The sequence below is a fragment of the Rhinopithecus roxellana genome, chromosome 4 (genome assembly GCF_007565055.1).
Source record: "Rhinopithecus roxellana isolate Shanxi Qingling chromosome 4, ASM756505v1, whole genome shotgun sequence".
Lineage (NCBI taxonomy): Eukaryota > Metazoa > Chordata > Mammalia > Primates > Cercopithecidae > Rhinopithecus > Rhinopithecus roxellana.
In genome coordinates this window covers 70,342,915-70,367,568 of record NC_044552.1, presented here as the reverse complement: position 1 = coordinate 70,367,568, position 24,654 = coordinate 70,342,915, and the positions used below count along the sequence as shown (strand labels likewise).

The 24,654-nt window shown below is 48.0% G+C and overlaps 1 protein-coding gene across 1 annotated transcript in view; it reads right to left on the bottom strand.

The window, feature by feature from the left end:
- Positions 1 to 933: 933 nt before the first annotated feature.
- Positions 934 to 24,654, bottom strand: part of SYNJ2 (synaptojanin 2) — a 115,514-nt gene continuing 91,793 nt past the window's right edge. Inside the window, exons 17-27 of the mRNA XM_010381542.2 lie at positions 22,499 to 22,655; positions 21,012 to 21,129; positions 18,012 to 18,230; positions 17,830 to 17,908; positions 15,738 to 15,906; positions 15,163 to 15,336; positions 12,342 to 12,476; positions 10,258 to 10,370; positions 9,078 to 9,186; positions 5,288 to 5,466; positions 934 to 2,523 (exon numbers count right to left, since the gene is read on the bottom strand). Coding sequence (XP_010379844.1) covers positions 1,777 to 2,523; positions 5,288 to 5,466; positions 9,078 to 9,186; positions 10,258 to 10,370; positions 12,342 to 12,476; positions 15,163 to 15,336; positions 15,738 to 15,906; positions 17,830 to 17,908; positions 18,012 to 18,230; positions 21,012 to 21,129; positions 22,499 to 22,655 — 2,199 coding nt within the window. The 3' untranslated portion in view covers positions 934 to 1,776. The remainder of the gene's footprint in view (positions 2,524 to 5,287; positions 5,467 to 9,077; positions 9,187 to 10,257; positions 10,371 to 12,341; positions 12,477 to 15,162; positions 15,337 to 15,737; positions 15,907 to 17,829; positions 17,909 to 18,011; positions 18,231 to 21,011; positions 21,130 to 22,498; positions 22,656 to 24,654) is intronic.

Here is a 24,654-nt window from a genome sequence, read left to right as displayed (position 1 = left end):
CGGAGTCTTGCTCCGTCACCCAGGCTGGAGTGCAGTGGCCGGATCTCAGCTCACTGCAAGCTCCGCCTCCCGGGTTTATGCCATTCTCCTGCCTCAGCCTCCCGAGTAGCTGGGACTACAGGCGCCCGCCACCTCGCCCGGCTAGTTTTTTGTATTTTTTAGTAGAGATGGGGTTTCACTGTGTTAGCCAGGATGGTCTCGATCTCCTGACCTTGTGATCCGCCCGTCTCGGCCTCCCAAAGTGCTGGGATTACAGGCTTGAGACACCGTGCCCGGCCACGGATTCCTTTTTCTTTTATCCTTTTCCAGGTATTAGTTTTCAGATGAAAAGAGATATGTGTTGTAACTTGTTTTGATGGCCAGATTTAAGTAATCTGCAATATATCTTGATAGTGACAATGAAAACTAATTCTGAAATTCCAGATGTCTAATTGGTAACAAGAAAGTGGCATAGCCCAGGCAAGATGATCCTTACCATCCTAGCGGTCAGTGTTTAGGACAGACATTCCCCAGTCATGTGAGGGATGACACTTGATCACGGCTGTACAAGCCTCTGTACCAGGCTCCCAGATACGACAGGCGGTACAGTAAGATTTCACCAGTGAACTTCTTATTAAATAGCAAAAACACGGTATCTGCTCCAAATGGATTTTAAAGTAACATTACTTTAAAAATGTAAAGCACTATGGTAATGTCTTTTTCAATTATTGAATAGGTGAGAAGTGCTATTGGAAACATGGGAAAAATATATAGGCAAAAAATAAACCTAATAAACATATGGACAAGCAAACCCAGAAACACTGGCCTGGGGATTCTTATATGCAGGGACACATAGCACTTTCCATCCTGAAGCTCCAGCCGGACAGACAAGGTTGAAACACTCTCCATATTCTAACAATGAGAATCAATATCACATGTCAGCACGAGTTTTCACACTGTGTGCTTTTATGTGGTATGCATGGAATATAAGTGGAAAAAAGGATCTGTCAGGTTTCATTTAATAAGGACTACATGGTGGATAAAAATTGGTTTCAGTAGCACACCGCGGCTCAGGATTATAGTAATTGAAAGGGGATGCAATGTCTAAGACACGGCACAGGAGCCTTCAGCTAGTTTAAAATAAGGTTAAGCTAATGATATATGCTTTAAAGGCAAAACGGTGTATGACCCCAGCTCCCCGGGGATTCACCCATCATCAAGGTTAATGCACATGTACACAGTTAAACACAAAGGCTCATGGGAATGTACTGTCTAGTCATTAGGTTGACTCTGATTTTTGTAACCTTGTTTAAGTGGGCCAGGACAGCTATTAATGGTCCCAATGACCTCTTTCTCTAATCCTTACTTTATACATCAACCTTCAGGTGGCTCCCCAGAATCTTATAACAAATCTGTAAAATACAAATAAAACAAAAGACAAATCCCCACGACGTACAACATGAACTGAACAACCATTTAAAAACTCAATGGGTGAAAACTTCTTGGGCCTCATCCACTAGATTCCTTTCTTAAAATCCATACTCCAAATTTAACAGGAAGGTTCCCACTCTTTGAAGAGGAAACTTCAGATGTACAAGTCTTGAGTGAAAGATATTTTGGTGGCTGACTAACCATCTTACTGAATAAGAGACATGATTTTTGTAAACGACACAAGAGTGACAGATGCACAAATGTTTTGGCCAGTGTGCCTTTAAATAGGTGTCTCTTCTGGTGGAGCGAGGCCTAGAGGGAGGAAGGTATGCATTCTACTGGAGGGCGGCCTTCAAAGCCGCTCAGTCATGTTTTTGCCAGTGGGTCAAACACCTGCAGTGCTGTCCTCTTGTCTTGGTCACTGATTGTCACCCAGTGACCCAAGGTTTTGTGTTCATGATCTAGTGGCAGCTCCGCCTTCACAGCTGAAGCGCCAGCTGACACTGGGTCTATGGGGTCCCTTTCAGGGCTCCTGGTCCCTGAGTCCAAAGGGTCTGAGCTCTTAGAAAGCCAAGCGTTATTCAACAGTTTAGGGTGGTGAAGAAGGTTCCAGAAGGGGTCCTGATAATCACCAAGAAGAGGGGCTGCCTCTGGCTTCATCGCTTTGGTGCCATCGCTGTCGGGGCTTGTAGCAGATGAAGTGCTGAGTAAGTCCCCTTGTGGGAGAACGGCGCCCACGGCAGGCAGGTGCCCAGATGGGCTGTCGCTGCTGTTGTAAGTGAGGCCCTGGAGGAGCTGGCTGTTGCTCTGCAGGACCTGCAGGTGGAAGGCTGCGGGGGCTGACTTCTTCCTCCTCGGGGGGACCTTGGGCACAAGAGATGGTGCCTCCAGAGGTGGCGGCACGGAGGCTCCTGCCACAGGAGGGGCTTCGTCTGACGCCGGCTTTCCATGGCTTGGCCTCTCTGCAGCTTTCCCAGGCTGAAATGTTCTTGGTTTGGGAACAGGAGGGACTTGAGGGACTGTTGCAAGAGGAGGGGCCTCAAGGCTTGTCTCCAGGGGTCCGATTGTAAAATGGACAGTCTGTTGCTCAAACTGTTCTTCCGGTGACAGTGGCTGAGAAAAGGTGGGACAAAGAGTGTAAATAAGAAGCCAATATCTGGCCAGCTGAGGATCAGAGAACACTGAGTGGTCAGCAGAGAACAGAGATGAGACCAAGCTGACATTCTAGCAAATTCGAGATTTGAGAATGTGTAGGGTGCCAGAAATGTCACCAGGTAAGAAAAAGAAAAAGCACAGGAGAAACACACATGTATCAGGTCACACCAGCAGGTCCAATGAAAATGAGTGGAAATTTTAAAACCAGGGCCACAGTAAATAATCAGAGAAACTTCTTTGTCACTTTAGGAAATGGGGTTATGCTCTTCCTTTATTGAAAGCAAACCTCTCTTTGAAAACACTCTTTGAAGAGGCAACCTGGGCCGATTCACGGTCTGTACCATGCTAGGGTGAAGTAACTTGTGTTACAACACTAAGCTGATTGAAGGACTAATGGATATACTTTCTCCTTGAATTTCTTTTTTTTGACAAGGAGTCTCGCTCTGTTCCCCAGGCTGGAGTGCAATGGTGCAATCTCAGCTCACTGCAACCTCTGCCTCCCAGGTTCAAGCGATTCTCCGGCCTCAGCCTCCCGAGTAGCTGGAATTACAGGTGCCCGCCACCATGCCTGGCTAATTTTTGTATTTTTAGTAGAGATGGGGTTTCACCATGTTGGTCAGGCTGGTCTTGAACTCCTGACCTCAAGTGATCTGCCTGCCTTAGCCTCCCAAAGTGCTGGGATTACAGGCGTGAGCCACTGTGCCTGGCTCCTTGAATCTTTTATACTTAAATATTGGTAAAGAATGGAAATCTTGACACTGCCTTGGTTCTGGTTCAAATCTATCACAAAGAAAACAACTGCACAGGCAAAATGAAGCTTTTGTACAGAAAAGGTGATCAGTAGACTAGTTAAACATTGGCGTTTCGGTGTTTCTTCAGGTTCTTTAGAAAACAAACTAAAAAAAAAGAAAGTCACTTTTTCTTTTTTTTTTTTTGAGGCGGAGTCTCGCTCTGTCGCCCGGACTGGAGTGCAGTGGCCAGATCTCAGCTCACTGCAAGCTCCGCCTCCCAGGTTTACGCCATTCTCCTGCCTCAGCCTCCCGAGTAGCTGGGACTACCCGCCACCTCGCCCGGCTAGTTTTTGTATTTTTAGTAGAGACGGGGTTTCACCGTGTTAGCCAGGATGGTCTCGATCTCCTGACCTCGTGATCCGCCCGTCTCGGCCTCCCAAAGTGCTGGGATTACAGGCTTGAGCCACCGCACCCGGCCGAAAGTCGCTTTTTCAACAGCCTTTTACTCTAACTCCTGTGCAGCAGGCTGGGAAAATGAATCCATTTCTGCTCCTGGCTTTTACAAGAAAAGACAAAGCAGGTGGTCCCCGACTTACAATGGTTCCACTGAGGATTTTCCACTTTACCCTAGTGTGCAAGTGCTAACGTTCCATAGAAAGCATACTTCAAATTTTGAAGTTTGATCTTTTCTTTTTATTATTATAAAATAGGTTGTGTTGAATTTTTTTTTTTTTTTTTTTTTTTTTTTGCCCAGCTGTAGGCTAATGTGTGTGTTCTGAGCATGTTCAAGGTCAGTGAGCTACGACATTTGGTAGGTGTATTAGATGCAGTTTTGACACGATATTTTTCAACTTACGATGGGTTTATTGGGACATCACCCCATTTTAAGTCGAGGAGCATCCGAAGGGGGAAAAGGCAGAAGAAAAAGGTCCACTTTGTAAGGAGGCATGGACAAGGGATGGATGGCAATGAGCCAGTGTAGTACAGAAGAGCAACCCAGGAAATACAAAGCAAGCGCTGTCAAGAATGAAGCCGAGCCCCCCTCACACTCTCTAGGAGGGAAGCAGCATCGTGCTGTGATGACCAGGAAGGGATTACCGAGGGTCCGTTACTAGAACACTGAGATCAAACGGAAGATCCAGATGTGTCTACAGATGCCAGTCTTTGGGCTGCTACTGTTCTTACAAACTCATGTCTTTGAAGCAGTAAGCAAGGCTGAGAAGCTTGAGAGCGAGAGCAAAAAACAATCTGCAAGAAAAGTGGCAAGAAAAGCTGTGGAACCTCTCGTAGACTGAGGCCACACGAGAGCATGTGAACATGGCGAATCTGGGAATCGGTTACTGTTTTTCTAATGCCTTGAAACCATGTGCACACAACACAGACCACATGCAAGTGGGTGGTACCAGAACACGTGGGGAAAAGCATCCCACCGTGGTTCCCTCTGGGGACTCAGAACACTTAGGAAGCATAATGCCTCCAAGCTGTTCTCGTCACACTGACAATCTGCGAGACAGTGGACTCCTCGTTCTTCTCAGCCAGAGCCAAGACACAGTAGGATATGAGGGAGGAAGCAGTTGTCAAACCTTTCCCCAAAGACACGCCTGTGTCTAGGACTCATGAACACGAGGCTGTCCATAGGGAAATTCTTTTTTTTTTTTTTTGAGATGGAGTCTCACTCTGTCACCCAGGCTAGAATGCAGTGGCACGATCTTGGCTCATTGCAACTTCGGCCTCCTGGGTTCGAGTGATTCTCCTGTCTCAGCCTCCTGAGTAGCTGGGATTACAGGTGTGCGCCACCACACCCAGCTAATTTTTCTATTTTTAGTAGAGATGGGGTTTCACCATGTTGGTCAGGCTGGTCTCGAACTCCTGACCTCATAATCTGCTCACTTCAGCCTCCCAAAGTGCTGGGATTACAGGCCACAATTCTTATCTATCGAGACATGTGAGCAACTTAGGAGTAAGAGGTTTTATGTTACCAGGCTTTTTACCTTTCCTGTCCTTCTCAAGGTTGGCTTCTTGATGGCAGGAACTCTGGGTGGGGGTCGACGGGGCAGGAGCAGGGGTGCCTGTGGGGTCTCTGGTTTGGCCGCCCCTGGTGTGGGCTCTGGTTCAGACGATGCTTCGGGGGCCCTCGGGGCCATGGCACTTGGGGCTTCTTCTGAGGTGCCTGAAACATTAAACCACATGGCTGAAGTGTAAAGGACAAGGCAATTCACTGCATGATTTCATCTTTAGACAGTCTGCATCCTAAGGGTCATTTACTAATTCAATGGATTTCAAGAGTAACCAGCTAGGTTCAGCCCCAGCATTTTTTCTTTTTTCTTTTTTAAGATGGGCTCTCGCTCTGTCACCCAGGCTGGAGTGCAGTGGCATGATCATGGCTCACTGCAGTCTCAACCTCCCAGTCTCGAGCAATTCTCCCACTTCAGCCTCCCGAGTAGCTGGGATCACAGGTGAACGCTGCCACGCCCAGCTAATTTTTAAAAATTTTTAGTAGAGATGAGGTCTCATTATGTTGCTGGAACTCCTGGGCTCACGCAATCTACTTACCTCAGCCTCCTAAGTAGTTGGGACTACCGGTGGGAACCATCAAGCCCAGCTAATTTTATTATTTTTTTATTTTTTATTTTTATTTTTATTTATTTATTTTTTTGAGACGGAGTCTCGCTCTGTCGCCCAGGCTGGAGTGCAGTGGCCGGATCTCAGCTCACTGCAAGCTCCGCCTCCTGGGTTCACGCCATTCTCCTGCCTCAGCCTCCCAAGTGGCTGGGACTACAGGCGCCCGCCACCTCACCCGGCTAGTTTTTTGTACTTTTTAGTAGAGACGGGGTTTCACCGTGTTCGCCAGGATGATCTTGATCTCCTGACCTCGTGATCGGCCCGTCTCAACCTCCCAAAGTGCTGGGATTACAGGCTTGAGCCACCGCGCCCGGCCAAGCCCAGCTAATTTTAAAATTTTTGTAGAGACAGGGTCTCACTATGTTGCCCAGACTTGTCTCGAACTCCTGGACTCAAACAGTTCTCCCACCCTGGCCTCTCAAAATGCTGGGATTATAGGCGTGAGCCACTGCACCCAGCAGTCCCAGGTTTTCACGCTCACCTTCCTAGCAGGGATGGTGATCTGGGGTCTGTGGATAGTCTGGATGAGGACCAGTGAGACCCTGAGATCATACGCAAAGTCTCACGTGTACTTACATTTCTCAGGGTAGATGATCCAAACATAAAAAAATCTCAATGGGGCCATGACCAAGAGAGTGTTAAGCTGGGACTCTAGGTAGACTTCAAACATCTACTAACATCTACATCTCTAGCATTTTTTTTTTTAAACAGCTTTATTGTCATATAATTCACATACTGTGAAATTCACCCTCTCTAAGTGTACCATTCACTGGTTTTTAGTATATTCACAAAGTTGTGCTACCATCACACTATCTAACTCCAGAACATTTTCATCACACAAAAAAGAAGCCCCACACCCGTCAGCAGCCACTCCCCACACAGGCCTCCTTCCAGGCCCTGGAAAGCATGAAGAACTTTCTGACCCCATGAATTTGCCTGCTGTGGCCATTTCATAAAAAGGCGACGGTACACTATGTGGCCTTTTTTCCTTTCTTTCACATAGCATAATCTCTTCAAGGTCCACCCATGAGGTAGTAGGTATCAGGCCCCATTTTTTTTTTTTTTGAGACGGAGTCTCACTCTGTCGCCCAGGCTGGAGTGCAGTGGCACAATCTCAGCTCACTACAAGCTCCGCCTCCTGGGTTCACGCCCTTCTCCTGCCTCAGCCTCCCGAGTAGCTGGGACTACAGGCGCCCGCCACCTCGCCCGGCTAATTTTTTTTTGTATTTTTGGTAGAGACGGGATTTCACTGTGTTAGCCAGGATGGTCTCAATCTCCTGACCTCGTGATGCGACCGCCTCGGCCTCCCAAAGTGCTGGGATTACAGGCATGAGCCTCTGTGCCTAGCCCCATTCTTTTTTTTGATCGCTGAACAATATTCCATTGAATGGATGGACCACATTTTGTTTATCCATTTATCAGCTGATGGACACTTGGGTTGCTATATTCATAGTTTTAGTTATTTTTCTTTTCTTTTTTTTTTCTTTTTTGAGACAGAGTTTCGCTCTGGCGCCCAGGCTGGAGTGCAATGGGGTGATCTCGGCGCACTGCAAGCTCTGCCTCCCGGGTTCTCACCATTCTCCTGCCTCCTGAGTAGCTGGGACTACAGGTGCCCGCCACCACGCCTGGCTAATTTTTTGTATTTTTAATAGAGACGGGGTTTCACCATGTTAGCCAGGATGGTCTCGATCTCCTGACCTCGTGATTCACCCACCTCGGCCTCCCAAAGTGCTGGGATTACAGGCGTGAGCCACCATGCCCAGACTAGTTTTAGTTGTTTTTCTAAAATAAAAAAAAGAAACCATTTGTGGTAGTATCATTCTACAACAGTAGTTCTCAACCTTTTAACTCATGCTCCCTTAAATATTATTTGAGAATTCCAAAGAAGTTAAACATGCTGACTAAAAGCAAATGAGGCAATGGTGATTGCTTACACCTTTTCAAAGGGCACACTCAGCCGGGTATGGTGGCTTAGACCTGTAATCCCAGCACTTTGGGAGGCCAAGGTGGGTGAATCATCTGAGGTGGGGAGTTCAAGACCAGCCTGGTCAACATGGTGAAACCATGTTTCTACTGAAAATACAAAAATTGGTTCGGCATGGTGGTGCGCGCCTGTAGTCCCAGCTACTCAGGAGGCTGAGGCAGGAGAATTGCTTGAACCTGGGAGGCAGAGGTTGCAGTGACCTGGGATTGAGCCACTGCACTCCAGCCCAGGTGAAAGAGTGAAACTCAGTCTCAAAAACAAAACAAAACAAAAAAACCCCACAAAAAGGGCACACTCTCCTCTTACCAAAGGAGATTCTGGAACAAACCCAAGGCCAAAACTGAAAGTGTAAATTACCAGTGATTATGAATGAAGCTGGGGAGAACTCAAGTTGACTAACATGGTTTAAGTAACAGCAACAAAAAACAGTGTGGTGGGAAAGAGGTCCCTGCCTGACACTAAAAACTTTATTTCCACTTGCCAGTGACTTAAAAGGTAGATTTTGTGCCTGAAGTTAGGACAAACGCCATAACTGTCTCTGTTTTTTTTTTTTTTTTTTTTTTTTGAGACGGAGTCTTGCTCTGTCACCCAGCCTGGAGTGCAGTGGCCAGATCTCAGCTCACTGCAAGCTCCGCCTCCCGGGTTCACGCCATTCTCCTGCCTCAGCCTCCCGAGTAGCTGGGACTACAGGCGCCCGCCACCTCGCCCAGCTAGGTTTTTGTATTTTTTAGTAGAGACGGGGTTTCATCGTGTTAGCCAGGATGGTCTTGATCTCCTGACCTTGTGATCCGCCCGTCTCGGCCTCCCAAAGTGCTGCGATTACAGGCTTGAGCCACCGCGCCCGGCCGTCTGTTTTATAAAGCTGGCAGAATGACTTCGTGCCGGCAGCATTCACCTTTTTAAAAACTCATTTTGGTTTATTTCAGTCTCTCCTTTAGATGCTGCTTAATAGCCCTGGGATGATTTTTATATACATACTGAATTTTGAAAATACAATTTTAAATGGACAATCAAACTTAGTATAGATTTATATAAAATGTTGCTAAAGGATGCTTTCATTTAAGATTGCCTCCAGAAGAATGAAAAGAGTTATTTTTGTTTCTAGACCATTTTTAGTGGGGCGATGAAAAGAAAAGAAGAATCTGTTTTTCCCCTGCCCCCAAGAGAGCACCTACCTCCTCTGGCTTCCAGGAGACACCGGATTGCTGCTTCTGCCTCCTGGGCATTGGTGGTTTTGATCTGCTTGACATTATAAGGTTTACTTATTCCAGTCCGAGCCTTGGGCTTGAGGACAGAATGAGGAAGAGCAGAGTATTAGCACAGGCAGGAAGACAGCCTCATGGAACGTATTTGCTACCTATGCGTCTGCGCAGGGCTCCACCAGACGATGCTGACCATACAAACTCCAGCCTCCACCACACCCTGAAATCCTCCCTTCCCCGGAGCATTCTCTTTCCAAGAGTGTCACGAGACTTAGACCTGATGACCCTGGTCTCCAAAGCCGGGTGGTTATACAGATTTTTGTGTATGGACAGACCATCTTCTATCTTTATTTCAATAACCAGGTGAAAGTCAGAAAGCAAAACAGAGGCCACTCTTTCCACGGTCTGGCTGAGTTATTAAAATAGCTTCTAGATATGTATTTCCGTAAACGTGTTTTTTCTACTTCTTCATCCAGCATCTGGTGTGCCTTAATGACCTATTTTCACTACTGTAAACCACTGGCCTCCAGTCACCCCCCCACCTGCTGGGGCTGCACAAGCACCTGACCAGGTCCAGCACCCCAGAGGCATCCCAGTATAGCAGTTTTCCCCCAGCACCCGGCTTCCCCTCTACTCCCCTGCCTTCACCTGCTCTCTTCCCCAGCAGCTCATGGGACCCTCCAGAACTCTGCACCTCCACAGTCCTCTATGGCTGTTACTCTTCCTAGTGTTTTCCCCAACTTCATTATTTACGTCTCCTTTTAGCCTCTTCTCTCAACCAACTTGACTCCAGAATGATCATCATTTTCCCAGGATGACGACCTGAATTTCTCCCATTTTCACTTCTACCAAGCAATGCTCTGTCCATACACCAAGGGCAGAGGCAAGAATGGGAAGAGAGAGAAATGGATGAGTCTAGAAACCAGGGATATTTGGGATTTTTCATCAACAGTGATTTTCTCTAGAACACTACATACAACCATTTAAAAGCCCTACGGAGGACCTGTGAGGAAGGGTCATGGGGTTTGGAGATGAGACGGTGAGCAGGTAGAGGGTTAAAGACACATAAATCTATATATTCATTGAGAAGAGAGATCTCACACTGTCCTGGGGACAAAACCCGTAGGTTTGAAATGTATGCAGAAGAACTCACTGGTTGCTGAGGTGCTCCTGGCAGAAGTCTTGCGGTCTGCAAAATTGAATACTGCCCACGGGTGCCGGAGGAGATGGATGCATCTGAAGCCGACTTTTTCACCATTAAACCGGCTGTAAAAACCAATGAGGGCAGAGTCTCAATCTCAGTGAAGGCACAACTTTCCAGTCAGCTGCCAGGAGCCCGACTAGATGAGGCGGATGTCCCAGCAGACCACAGACAGGGTGAGGTCCGAATACTCACTCGGCACTTAGGGTGAGAAACTCTCTAAGTGAGAAACTCTCTGTGGAGTTTCTCACTTGATTCTACCAGTGTGTGCCTATTGATGGAGATGGTCTGGAGAAGCATTACTAGAATGCAAACTTTAACATCCTGGGGGATTCAGATCTGATACAAAAACCAATCGATTTGAAATGGTTCCAAACACGGTTACTAGGACCAGAGTTTTAAAATATTTTGTGGGGGAAAAATATTTCAAAAACCCCAGCCTGGGCAACATGGTGAAACTGTCTCTACAAAATAAATAAATAAATGAATAAAAATAGCCAAGCCTGATGGCATGCGCCTGTAGTCCTAGCTACTTGGCAGGCTGAGGCAGGATGACTGTTTGAGCCAGAGAGGTCAAGGCTTCAGTGAGCTGTGAGATCGCACCACTGCACTCCAGCCCGGGGGACGGAATGAGCCTATCTCAAAAAAAAAAAAAAAAAAATTGCAAAGCAGGGGAATAAACTGTTAAAATGTAATTGCAGCCATTAACAAATCATGTTTTAGAACACTTAATGACACAGAAAATATAACCCCATTAAATAAAAGACAACCGACCAGAGAAAATGGGTATTAATTTTTTTTTCTTTTTTTTGAGACGGAGTCTCGCTCTATCGCCCAGGCTGGAGTGCAGTGGTGCGATCTCAGCTCACTGCAAGCTCCGCCTCCTGGGTTCATGCCATTCTTCCGCCTCAGCCTCCCAAGCAGCTGGGATTACAGGCGCCCACAACCACGCCTGGCTAATTTTGTGTATTTTTAGTAGAGACGGGGTTTCACCGGGTTAGCCAGGATGGTCTTGATCTCCTGATCTCATGATCCGCCCGCCTCGGCCTCCCAAAGTGCTGGGATTACAGGCGTGAGCCACCGCGCCCGGCCAATTTTGTTTAAAAAAAAAAAAAAAAAAAAAGTATGTTGCTACAGATATATGTAACTGGAAAAAGAAGTCTTTTGTAACAACTATTCTCTGTAGGTCATCAAGTGAATTTTAAAATTTTGTTCTTCTTTGTAATTATCTCTAAAATTTCTGCAATACATGACTTATACATTTTATTCTGTAATACATGACTTATACATTTTATTTTTAGGTTATTTTTATTTTATATCTGGGCTTGTGGCTTGCCATTGGTTACTGCTGTGACGTCAGCCACAATAAGCCCAATTCTGAAGTAACAGCTTAGGAAGATCTAAGTCTGATCATGACATTTTTGGGGAGGGAGAAGTAAACAGTGGTGGTAAAATGGAAGTAGATCAAAAGCACATCACAGCTTTGCTTTCAGGTTATCAGGGAGGCCTGAATGGGCAAAGCATTGTTCGAGGAACCAGAAGAAAATGCTTCTAGACCCAGGCTAAGGGGGAACTTGTTCTGAGCCCGGGAAACACGAGGCCTGGAAGCGCAGAGGGGTGACCGGGTCACCTCCAGGCGGGGAGCTGGGTTTACCAAATTCCTCATAAGTAGAGGGAGGACTGCGCAGCAGCTGAAGAGAGCTGTCTGACTGCGAAGCTCACGTCCCTCCCACAGCTGCTGCCCCCCATTCTGCATCCTCTAAAGCTGCTGAGGGAGAGCAGCTTGAAGCAGAAGCACAGCTCCAGGGTGAAGAGCAGCTTTGCGAAGGAGCCATTTAATTTGCCATGAGAAACACAACCAGCCCTGACGTCAAACATGTACTGAATTTATAACAAAAAGGAGCCCGAGGAGGAGGAAGTCCTGTGGGGACCCGAAGGCGGGGGAGAAGTGGATTCTGAGCAGTGTTTTCAGTAGCAGGGAACGAGCAGTTATTCCCGGCAGGCATCCAGGGAGCTGAAAGCAAGCAGAGTCTTACTTGGAGGGGGGGGTCTCTGCGGGGGGTGAGGTGGCCGAGGCCGGTTGGGGACCGACAGAGACCTGCTCGGAGAACGGTGGCGGAACTCCCCGACGGCTTCCAGCTCCTGCTTGAGCTCCACCAGGTCCGCGTCATCTGAAGGACATGGCGGGGTGTGAGTACAACGGTCTGTTCCACATGTGAGCGTGTCAGACACAGGTCTGAGCACAGGAGGCTGACTGTGCAGGGGGACCTGCTGCAGGACAGCTGAAGGCTCTGTCCAGAAACGGGCACCCTTGTCTGCTGGCAAGGGGCGGGGGCGGGGAGGGCACCCAGTGCCTGCTTGGAACATGCAGTGAACCATGGACAATGTGTGTTTCTCAGACTTGAGACATTGAGCTCTTTGAAAGTGTGTTTTCTTGTGAAATAACAAGACTTGCGCAGAGTGGAGGAGACAGTTGCAAACCACAGCCCCTGAAGAGTCACCTAACCATGGGAAGACATTTTCAATTCCTCACTCTAGAATACCGGCTGAGGAAGCTGAGGGTGTTCTCCCTGCTCTGGCAGTAGAGCAGCCTGGCATGCAATGGCCAGTGCCTAGGACCAGGAATCTTGCTCACTCATCAAATCCCAAACCCTGTGGGCCCATGGCCGGCCACTCCCAAGGTTCTGCTATCTTGATCTGCCCTGCACGCACCTTCTAAGAGGCTGAGGGGTCTTGAGAAGGCACAGCTCCTGCTTCATTACAGATCAAATCAGCAGCCCTAGGGCTCCCCCAAAGCATGGGCCTTTCCATTTTACTTTGACTCGGACACCCCACTCCTTGTATCCAGCAGCTCCACCCCATGTGTCCTGGAGACTGAAACTGGGGAAAGGCAGGATTTCTCCTACAAATGGGAATTACTGAACACTCCACAGCATCAAGGGAAGACCCTCTCAATGCCCACCAGGTAGCAAAGCCGCCCACATGTCCCGGGTTGCTCTATTAGTTTCTTCATGTAAAGGACTATCTGTGCTCACACCTGCACTGGCTCCAGAGGCTGCCTGCGTGACAGTCACTCCTGAGAAAAAGGTCCTTCTTATGGGAAGAACACATCCCTCCAGCCACTTCAGTTCCAGGGCAGAAGCCCGTGGCAGGAGCAACGTAAAGAACCACTGCGATGCTCTGGAGAAGGCTGCTGCTTCCGTTTTGGGCAGAAGTCCCCAAACCTGGCTGTGCGTCCAAACCACCTGGAAAGCCTGGTGAAATGCCAGGCTTCCAGGGTCCCACCCCACTCCTGCCAAATCCAGATCTCTCTGGCAGGGCTCAAAAATCCGTAAGTTTAAAAGCTCCTGATGGTTCGGTATAGGCAAGTTATTGATCAGTGTGGGGACCAGCATACGGTCAAAGGGGCTTGGAGGTCTTCACACCTCTCCTGGCAAAGTACCCTCCCTAAGCTGTACCTTAATCCACTTTCAGCCCTGTTCTCTGCTCTCAGCTCCAGCTCAAGGGGCCCAATGCATGGCTAAGCTCCTGCACCTGCTGGTTAGAGCTGTCCTCCAACTCGGGGCTCAGTGACTGACAGCTAGAGGCATGCCTGGCTATGAATGGAACAGCATCAACATAGCTGACACTGAAATATGAACTACCCGACCTGCCAGCCATGTAACATTAGTGGGCTTTAAAAGTTACTCAGAACAGTTATTGGCCAGGTGCAGTGGCTCAGGCCTGTAATACCAGCACTTTGGGAGGCCCAGGTAGGAGGGTCACTTGAGCCCAAGAGTTTGAGACCAGCTTGGGCAACATAATGACACCCCATCTCTACAAAAAATGCAAAAAAATTATCTGGACGTGGTGGTGCATCCCTGTAGTCCCAGCCACTTGGGAGGCTGAGGTGAGAGGATCGCTTGAGCCTGGGAGGTGGAGGTTGCAGTGAGCTGAGATCGTATCACTGTGCTCCAGCCTGGGAGACAGAGTGAGACACTGTCTCAAAAAAAAAAGGAAAAGAAAAAAATTATATTGTTTAATCTAGGGGTGTGTGGTTCAATTAATGTGACCTTTCAGGCCCTCTCAAGTCTAAAATGATACAATGATGTAACCATACAACATGACTGTATAACAATATGATATTATATGAATGTGACCATACGCCAGCAACTCAGGACATAGATATGGAATATGTCTCTACTGGGATTGAATCAGAAGTTTTTTGTTGTTGTTGTTGTTTTGAGAAGGAGTCTCACTTTGTCACCCAAGCTGGAGTGCAATGGGATGATCTTGGCTCATTGCAACCTCTGCCTCCCTGGTTCAAGCGATTCTCCTGCCTCAGCCTCCTGAGTAGCTGGGATTACAGGCATGCGCGCCACCATGCCCTGCTAATTTTTAAAAAATATTTTTAGTAGAGACAGGGTTTCATCATGTTGGCCAGGTTGGTCTTGAACTCCTGATCTCAAGCGATCTCCCCATCTCGGCCTCCCAAAGTGCTGGGATTACAGGCGTGAGCCACTGCACCTGGCCGAATCAGAAGAATTTTGTTGAGGGCAGGAAATAATCACAAATATAAAACCAGTTCAGAACCGTGGCCATTTGAATATCCAGAGGAAACAGGAATTATCTTGAATCTGGTGTGTTATGGGGGTAAAAGTTATTGTAAAAAAAATAAACTAGAGGAAATCAGGGTGTTGGAGCTGGCTACCTCTGCAGGGCTCAGTCCCTACCCCTCGCTTGGCCTGCCTGGTTTAGGTATCTCCTGGGACCTGCATACTTGATATCACATAGTGCCAGAGCGCCAAGAGAAAAAGAGAGGTCTGTCCTGAGCTGACTCCGTGGCAGAGGCTCCTGAGAAAAGAAGGGTCAGGCTACCTTTGTACGTTGGATGCTGCTGCTTTTTGGTGAGAGCAGGTGACTTGCTAGGAGGAGCCAGTGCTGTGGGGCCAGGGACATCAGAGAGGTCGTCTCCCCCAAGTTCACTGTCGGAGACTCCAGGCTGACTGAGTTCATCCACCAAGTAGTCTTCATCATCTTCAAGAATATCCCCTGGGAGAAGGAAATGAATCACAGTTTGGGTGAAAACAATGAGGGTGAAAGGCTCGGTCTTTCATCAGTGGGACTGGTTCAGCTCCTGTCAGGACACCTGCACCCTGCCACGCAGCCCAGGGCCAGGGCGCCAGCAGGGATGGTACTCCAGCTCCTTTGGTATGCCCACAGCCCTGACATCCTCAAAGTCAGTTTGTAGCCTAAGTTTAGACGCCTCCGGTCCCAGGTAGCACGGCATGCATCGTCCACACATACAAACATGCTCATCACATGGGACAGATGGCTTGCCCTGCAGGCGTCCTCTGTCACTTCTGCAAGGGAGGCTTTAGAAGGTATCCTTAAAAGCTCAGGCCTGTTGCTTGAAGAATGGCTTGCCTGTTCTTCCCTGCAGGGTCACTAACCTTCTGATTCATAGTCCAAACTTGTGAAGTCAAAGTTTTCCTCCAGCAAACAGGAGTTGGCAGTGGGAGACACGGGGGCCATGCTGTCTCGTTTCCGAATGATCTCCTCTCGCAAACCTTTCAGCCAGTCCTTTGTCTTCGGTCTAATCTTCACTGCTCTGCCTTTCACCTGGGAGGGCAGAGCGGCCACCCAGGAATAAATAAAAATCATGACCACTCCTGCTGATCACACAATGCTTCTCACTAAAACCCACACACCTGCAATGAGGCCAATCTTCACGTCTGGCCGTGAAAAACCAAGGATCCAGACCTCAGGCAGGCTCAGCATAGCTCTCATACATCTGGTTGAAAAAAAAATTGAACTGGGCCGGGTGCAGTGGCTCACACCTGTAATCCCAGCATTCTGAGAGGCCGAAGCAGGTGGATCCCTTGAGGTCAGGAGTTTGAGACCAGCCTGACCAACATGGTGAAACCCTGTCTGTACTAAAAATACAAAAATTAGCTGGGCGTGGTGGTGTGTGCCTGTAGTCCCAGCTACTTGGGAGGCTGAGGCAGGAGAATCCCTTGAACTTGGGAGGCGGAGGCTGTAGTGACCTGAGATTGCACCTCTGCACTCCAGCCTGGGTGACAGAGCAAGACTCCATCTCAAAGAAAAAAAAGAGTTGAACTGTCATCTCCAGCTTCCCATTTGGTACAAATTTAAAGCCAAGACACTATAAAAATGGAAACTATTTATGAGCTGCATATTCCAAAATACATACTCTAAAGACAAAGATTGGAACAGTCTCCCACATGGCGGTGCGAGCATAGACAAATCAAGTAACTAGGCGAGAACTACACTCTAAAATGGCTAAGCTGCTGCAGCTGCTGGTAGAGCTGCCTTCTAACGTGAGACACAGTGACTGACGTTATTCTTCCCTATTCTGTTTGTTTGGTTTTTTGAGACCGAGTCTCACTCTCACTCTGTCACCCAGGCTGGCATGCAGTGGCGCAATCTCGGCTCACTGCAACCTCTGCCTCCTGGGTTCAAGCGATTCTCCTGCCTCAGCCTCCTGAGTAGCTGGGACTAGAGGCACACGCCACCATGCCTGGCTTTTTTTTTTTTTTTTTGAGACAGAGTCTCACACTGTTGCCTGGGCTGGGTACAATGGCGTGATCTCAGCTCACTGCAACCTCTGCCTCCCGGGTTCAAGTGATTCTCCTGCCTCAGCCTCCCGAGTAGCTGGGATTACAGGCACCCGCCACTACGCCTGGCTAATTTTTGTATTTTTAGTAGAGACGGGGTTTCACTATGTTGGCCAGGCTGGTCTCGAACTCCTGACCTCATGATCTGCCCGCCTCGGCCTCCCAAAGTGCTGAGATTACAGGCGTAAGCCACTGTGCTGGGCTAAATTTTGTATTTTTACTAGAGACAGGATTTTGCTATGTTGGCCAGGCTGGTCTCGATCTCCTGACCTTGGGTGATCTGCCCACCTCGGCCTCACCAAGTGCTGGGATTATAAGCATAAGCCACCATTCCCCCCCTTCCTCCCTATTTTGCAAGTAGCCAGAGCCAGACATGAGACACCTCAGAACCAGAGTGAAGAATCTAAACTCCCTCTCGCACATATGGTGTCTATACATAAAGACGGATTGGTGGCCAGGCATGAAAGCTCATGCCTGTAATCTCAACACGTTGGGAGGGTGAGGTGGGAGAATGACTGGAGCCCTGGAGACTGAGGTTACAGTGAACCATGACTATCCCCACTGCACTCCAGCCAGGGCTACATAGTGAGATCCTGTCTCTACAAAAAATTTAAAAAATTAGCTGGGCATGGTGGCATGTGCCTGGGGTCCCAGCTACTTGAGAGGCTGAGATGGGAGAATCACTTAAGCCTGGCAGTTCAAGGCTGCAGTGAGTTGTGACTGCATCACTGCACTCCAGCCTGAATGACAGAGCAAGACTTTGTCCCCCACCCTCCCCCACAAAAAAAAAAAAAAACAAACCGCACAGGTTGGGCACAGGTCAGGGCAAGAGGAGGGAGAAGACATGCCCACGTAAAAACAGGGATTGATCAGACCCCACTCCACAGTGTGGCCAAGTACAGCGTACCTTCATACCGTCCACATCCAGCACACTGAGAGCCGAGTGACTGTCTGCAAAAGTCACCAGCATCTGCCCTTGGTTGATCCTGGAATAAATGATATGCCAAGTCAGTGCCAAGAACGACCTAGCAGCTCTCACGGATCCTCACCGACATCCCCTGGAACCACATCAACCAGGGGAGCAGTTACCTGACAAGAACAATTGTCCCATAATTCCCCAACGTCTGCATGAGCTCAGTACGCAGGTCCTCAGGAAACTCGTTTTTCTCTTCTAAGGTCGGTGACTGGAGATTTATTACAACAGTGGCATCCAGGGGGCCCTGGAAAGAGGATACTTCCTGGAAAACCCTCTCCCGGGCACCCACATCTACTTCCTGAACTTCCACCTCCACGATCGCCAGCACGGGTCTGCGTTAGACAGCAACAAAAGAGGGATGACAGTTAGCCTGGGACAGATGTCCACACCCCCAGCCTCCAGTTCCCAGCTGCTGTCCCCCAGGGCTCTCCATAAACAATCAACGCCAACAACCTGCAAATGTGGCCATGGGCAGGTGGATTTGCAGGCTAGCTGCCCTGCCCTCGTGTTTTAGTCTTCATCTTTCCTTAATCTTAGTATCACCTTGGCATTTTTATCTAAAGATGATTTGAGGGGAAAAATAAAGTGTGGTTCTCTAACGACATATCCCAGTACTTGGAAAATAACCAGCCATCAGCAAAGATTTTTGACATGGTGATCCTTAGTACCGCCAAGGAGGTGGGGAAGCAGACATCTGCACTCTGCCAGGGGTGCAAGCATTTCAGAGGGCTACTTGGCACTTTACATAGAGTTCCAAAATTGTTCATCTCTTTTCATCTAGTAATCTCATTTCTTGGACCCTATTCTAAGGAAATGACCAGGGATTCAGACAAAGATTTAATGCATGAGGTTGATCATTTATAGCATTGTTCATGGGAGGGGAACAAAAGGGAAACGCTTTATTTTTAAATTTTGAGTGAGAGTCTCCCTCTGTTGCCCAGGCTGGAGTAGAGTGGCACGACCTCGGCTCACTACAACCTCCGCCTCCCAGGCTCAAGTGATTCTCCTGCCTTAGCCTCCCAAGTAGCTGGGATTACAGGTGCATGCCACCACGCCTGTCTTATTTTTGTATTTTTGGTAGAGATGGGGTTTTGCCATGTTGGCTAGGCTGGTCTTGAACTCCTGACCGCAGGTGATCCGCCTGCCTCGGCCTCCCAAAGTGCTGGGATTACAGGCATGAGCCACTGCGCCAGGCAAAAACGCTCCGTTTCTTAATGGAGAAACAGTTATGATGCATTCATGTAGTACTCTATGCAATCATTAGGAATAATGTAAAAATCCATGATGTAAACAGGAAAACAGTCCAGCAGGAAATAATACAGTCCTTATAGTAATTCTGACATAGGGATGGGTATTACTCTACTTACAAATTTTCAGAAAATCCTATATTACAAAAATTACGTAGGCTGATTGAAAATAGCTCAACTCTGGCCTGACTCCTGCCACTACTTTTTTTTCTTTCACAGCACATGTTTGTTTATTGTCTGTTTGTTCTGTCCAGAAAATTCCATGATAACATGGTCTCATCTGTTTTGTTCACTGCTTTTCTCCAGGCCAGCAACAGGGCCTGGCATGTAAGGGCCCTCAAGAAATATTGGTTAAATTAAGGTTTCAAAATACATTGAGCTAGCCAACCTTGATGTCACACATCTGAAGATTCCTCAAGCTTCACTTCTAGGTATGTATTTGCAACAACAGGTATCTAAAGAATTTAGAATTATCTAAAGAGTCAGCATGGTGGCTGTAATCCCAGCACTTTGGGAGGCCGAGGCGGACACATCACTGGAGGCCAGGAGTTGGAGACCATCCTGGCTAACATGGCAAAACCGTTTCTAATAAAAATACAAGAATCAGCCGGGCATGGTGACGCACGCCTGTAATCCCAGCTACTTGGGAGGCTGAGACATGAAAATCGCTTGAACCCTGGGGGTGGAGATTGCAATGAGGCAAGATTGTGCCACTGTACTCCAGCCCAGAGGACTCTGTCCCAAAAAAAAAAAAAAAAAAAAAAAAAGGTTTTTTGGTTGACCAACTGTTCCCCACCTTCTTTTTCTTAATTTCCTTCCCTGTAAAAGTTGAAACTGATATGAGAGTTTAGGCAGCAGCCTTGAGAAAATCAAACTCTTCCCTCTTCACACCCTCAAATGCCATTCTCTCCTCTGTCTTTACAGACGTTCTGCAGGGTGAGTCTTCCTCTGCAGCAATCCCAGTGCACAGGCACTGGTGCCCATGGTGCTCCCTCTGCTGCCTCCATTCTATCCTCAATGCATGATGCACAGAGCATTTAAAAAGCCCTGCATCCTAAGGCCAGGTGTGGTGGCTCACGCCTGTAGTCCCAGCACTTTGAGAGGCCAAGGCGGGTGGATCATCTGAGGTCAGGGGTTCGGGACCAGCCTGGCCAACGTGGTGAAACCCCGTCTCTACTAAAAATACAAAAATTAGGCAGGCATGGTGGTGTGCACCTGTAATCTCAGCTACTTGGGAGGGTGAGGCAGGAGAACTGCTTGAACCTGGGAAGCAGAGGTTGCAGTGAGCTGAGATTATACCACTGTACTCCAGCCTGGGCAGTAGAGCAAGACTCTGTCTCAAAAAAAAAAAAAAAAAAAAAAAGTAGTGCATCCCAGATTTGAAAACCCTATGGTGTTTGTAATCATAAAATCCTGGAGAAAATATTCATCAAGAGGTGAATGGGTAAGTTGTAAGTTCCATGGACATATTGAGTGGGATACTACACAGCAGTTACAAATGAATGAACCAGATCTATAACATCAACACGATTGTATCTCAAGAATAGTAACAAAAGCAAGTTGCACAACGACATCATTTAAGAAAATATAAAAGCCACAAAATACGTAGGTTGCATCTTTGAAATTTTCATAAATGATGTCATTTATGATATGGAGCAATGACAAAATGCTAACATTTATTAATTCTTGGTGGCGGGTCCACAGATATTTGTTCTATCATTCTTTGTTCTTTGGTGCATTGTATGAACACAAACGCACCCACACACGTACACACATCCTTATGGGGACAGCATGCATTTCCCTGTGGAGAGGGAGACGCTGCCTTCCCCAACACAGGAGAAAGCACCATGGAAGTGAGGACCTCACCTGTGATCAGACGCTTGGAGCTCCGCACGGCCGTAATACTGGAGGGCACCAGGAGACCAGGTGTGTCTGACTTTGGTGTCAACATCTAAATCACTGTCCAGAAGGTTGAGTTCTCCAGCTACTCGCAGGGGTTCCATTCGAGAGATCCATATAGAATCGAGTCAATATCCAAGAATGCAATCGTGAAACTTCCACAATAGAGGCCTACACCACGAACCACCCCATGTCCCAGACTCATCCTCCTTACTCCTCGACCTTGAAGCCAGGCTTCCGATGCTTTGGGGCCTTTGGTTAAAAACATTCCACACATAGAATTATTCAAAACATTATTCAAAACAGTCATGACTGTGCCTGCAGTCCTCACCAGCGTGCCCACTGTGGGCTCGAGACACAGTGTTGCTGCCGGGTTTCCAGGAATCCCAGGAGGTTGGCAGCAGTTGGTACAGTAAGTAAGAGCTGCAGGAGCTGAGAACACGCGGACTCATTCTGGGCCCTGCCTCTCAGAGTCCTGGGGCCACACAGGTGTTCACAAACTCATCTGAAGGAAAATCTGTATTTTCTTTTTACAGATGCAATTTCCCGGCTATTCTCTCCCAAAATGTGTAATTAGGTTTTTTTTTTTTTTTAAATGTACTAGTTACAGATATTCTAACTTTAAATAAACTTCACTTCCTACCTGGGCATCAACAGTTGCTGAAAACATACTTGATAACTAATGATTTTTAAAAACTTAACTTATTTTTACTGTGTCTTACTCATGTCCAATTTGGAATTAGGGCTTTAAGCAGGTAAGAGTGCAGCTGAACAAAACAGGCTGGATAAAGAACATGAGGGGGAGCATGGGGGGCAGGCAGGGAGGCAACCTCATGCTCCCCTACTCTTTCCCCACCCAGAAAAAAGAGGTGGGGGTGCGGGGGGAGCTGTGATGCAGGGGCAGGGGCAGGGAGAGCCAGGGGCAGATCTATTCACTGTCTCTAGAAAGAGGCCAGAGGAGGTCGGGCGCAGTGGTTCATGCCTGTAATCCCAGCACTTTGGGAGGCCAAGACAGGCAGATCACCTGAGGTCGGGAGTTCAAGACCAGTCTGACCAACATGGAAAAACCCTGTCTCTACCAAAAACACAAAATTAGCTGTGGTGCATGCCTGTAATCCCAGCTACTCAGGAGGCTGAGGCAGGAGAATGGCTTGAACCCAGGAGGTGGAGGTTGTGGTGAGCCAAGATTGCGCCATTGCACTCCAACCTGGGCAACAAGAGTGAAACTCCGTCTCAAAAAAAAAAAAAAAAAAAAAGAGGCCAGAAGGGGTGGCTCCCTGAAAGCACAACTTCCAAAGCTTAGGGGTTAAGGTCTGGGATGACTTTTGTGCCATCTGGGATTATGAAGAAACTGATTTCTGTAGCAGCGCATGGGGCTGGGTAAATGTGACTTTCCCTCCACCGCATTTCTTATTCACCCTCTGCCGGCTCTAGAATGGGCATGGCCCCCTCACCTGTTTTATCAAAGGGATGTTTCTTCCTCCACCACAGCACCCTGTCTGTCCAGGCAGGGGTGCGGCATTTGTCGCTTGTATCATAGGCGGCTGAGCCGACATCATACTTGTAGGTGGGTCCAAAGTTAATGGCTCCTTCGTGAAAGTCCTTAAAAATCTATTGGGAGAAAAAGAAGTCATCAGGTTGCCTTAGTTTTAGATCCTGAATGTTATATACAAAAATGAAAACTGAAAAGGCAAGTCCCTATTCTTTTTTTTTTTAAACTTTAAGTTCTAGGGTACATGTGCACAACGTGTAGGTTTGTTACATACGTATACATGTGCCATGTTAGTGTGCTGCACCCATCAACTCATCAGCACCGCAAGTCCCTGTTCTTAAAAAGTAACACAAGCTCCATTACATTTGAAAATCTGTCTGAAACTGGACATATGTGTGTCTTTTAATTAGCAAAAAAGTGATCCTTAGCTCATCCCACTGAGGGACACATCACCCTCGTATCTTCCTACCCGCTCCAGTGTCTGATCTATCCACTGTCTGCTTGTTGCCCCCCAGGAGACAGTGCAGGGTCCGAGGCAGGGGTTGGGGTGCTCATCTTTACGTTCCCATGCCTGGTGCGATGTCCGGCCCACAACCACCAAGACCTTCATCCATGTTTGTTGACTAAATGAGCTAAGTACACAGAGCACAGAGTGAAAGTCACCTCTCCTCTCTCTCTCTCCTCGGGGTCTTGCTCTTTTGCTCAGGTTGGAGTGCAGTGGCACAATCATGGCTCCCTACAGCCTCAACCTCTGGGGCTCATGTGATCCTCCTGCCTCAGCCTCCCAAGTAGCTGGGACCACAGGCGCTCACTGTCATGCTTGGCTAATTTTAGCTTTGGTAGAGACAAGGTCTCTCTGTGTTTCCCAGGCTGGTCGCAAACTCCTGTGCTTAGGAAATCCTCCCGCCTCGGCCTCTCAAAGTATGGGGATTACAGTCGTGAGCCTCTATGCATGTCCTTCTTTTCTGTGCTTAGCTTTGGATTGGCCTTGCTTCCATGGGAAGACCAAGGGACAGACACACCCTCATTCTCTCGGGGATCACTGAAAGGATGTGAGAATGTTGGTGATAGGAAGACAGGAAAACCTGCTTTAGGAGGTTGGTGTGGTCTCTTGTCCACGTGGCAACCCTTTAGCACTCCACACACTGGCAGGGGCTGAAATGGGAAGACCCAGTAAACTTCCAAGAACGTCCAATCTTGCTTCAGGAGAGACCTTATCTGCCCTGTCCTCACACTTTTTTTTTTTTTTTTTTGAGATGGAGTTTTGCTCTTGTCGCCCAAGCTGGAGTGCAATGGCACAATCTCAGCTCACTGCAACTTCCACCTCCTGGGTTCAAGTGATTCTCCTGCCTCAGTCTCCTGAGTAGCTGGGATTACAGGCACCTGCCACCATGCCCAGCTAATTTTTGGATTTTTAGTAGAGATGGGGTTTCACCATGTTGGCCAGGCTGATCTCGAACTCCTGACATCAAGTGATCCACATGCCTCGGCCTCCCACAGTGCTGGGATTACAGGCATGAGCCACTGCACCTGGCCCATACTGTTTTTTTGAAACAGGGTCTCACTTTGGTTGCCCAGGCTGGAATGCAGTTGTGTTATTTTGGCTCACTGCAGCCTCAACCTCCTGGGCTCAGGTGATTCTTTCACCCCAGCCTCCAGAGTAGCTGGGACTACAGGTGTGTACTACCACCAGGCTAATTTTCTTGTATTTTTTAGTAGAGATGGGGTCTTGCTATGTTGCCCTGGCTGGTCTCAAACTCCTAAAGTGATCCTCCCACCTCGGCCTCCCAAAGTGCTGAGATTACAGGCGTTAGCCACTGCACCTGGCCCTCACACATTTAACCAGCTTCTTTCTCCACAGGTAATTTCATCTTAGCCCATCCTGCTAGGAAGCAAACAGGCACTAAAATAACAGTATTAGGAGGAGGAGAAGGTCGGCCAGGCACGGTGGCTCACGCCTATAATCCCAGCACTTTGGGAGGCCAAGGTGCACGGATCACCTGAGGCCAGGAGTTAGATGATGAAACCCCCTCTCTACTAAAAATATAAAAATTAGCCAGGTGTGGTGGCGCACCCCTGTAATCCCAGCTACTCGGGAAGCTGAGGCATGAGAATTAC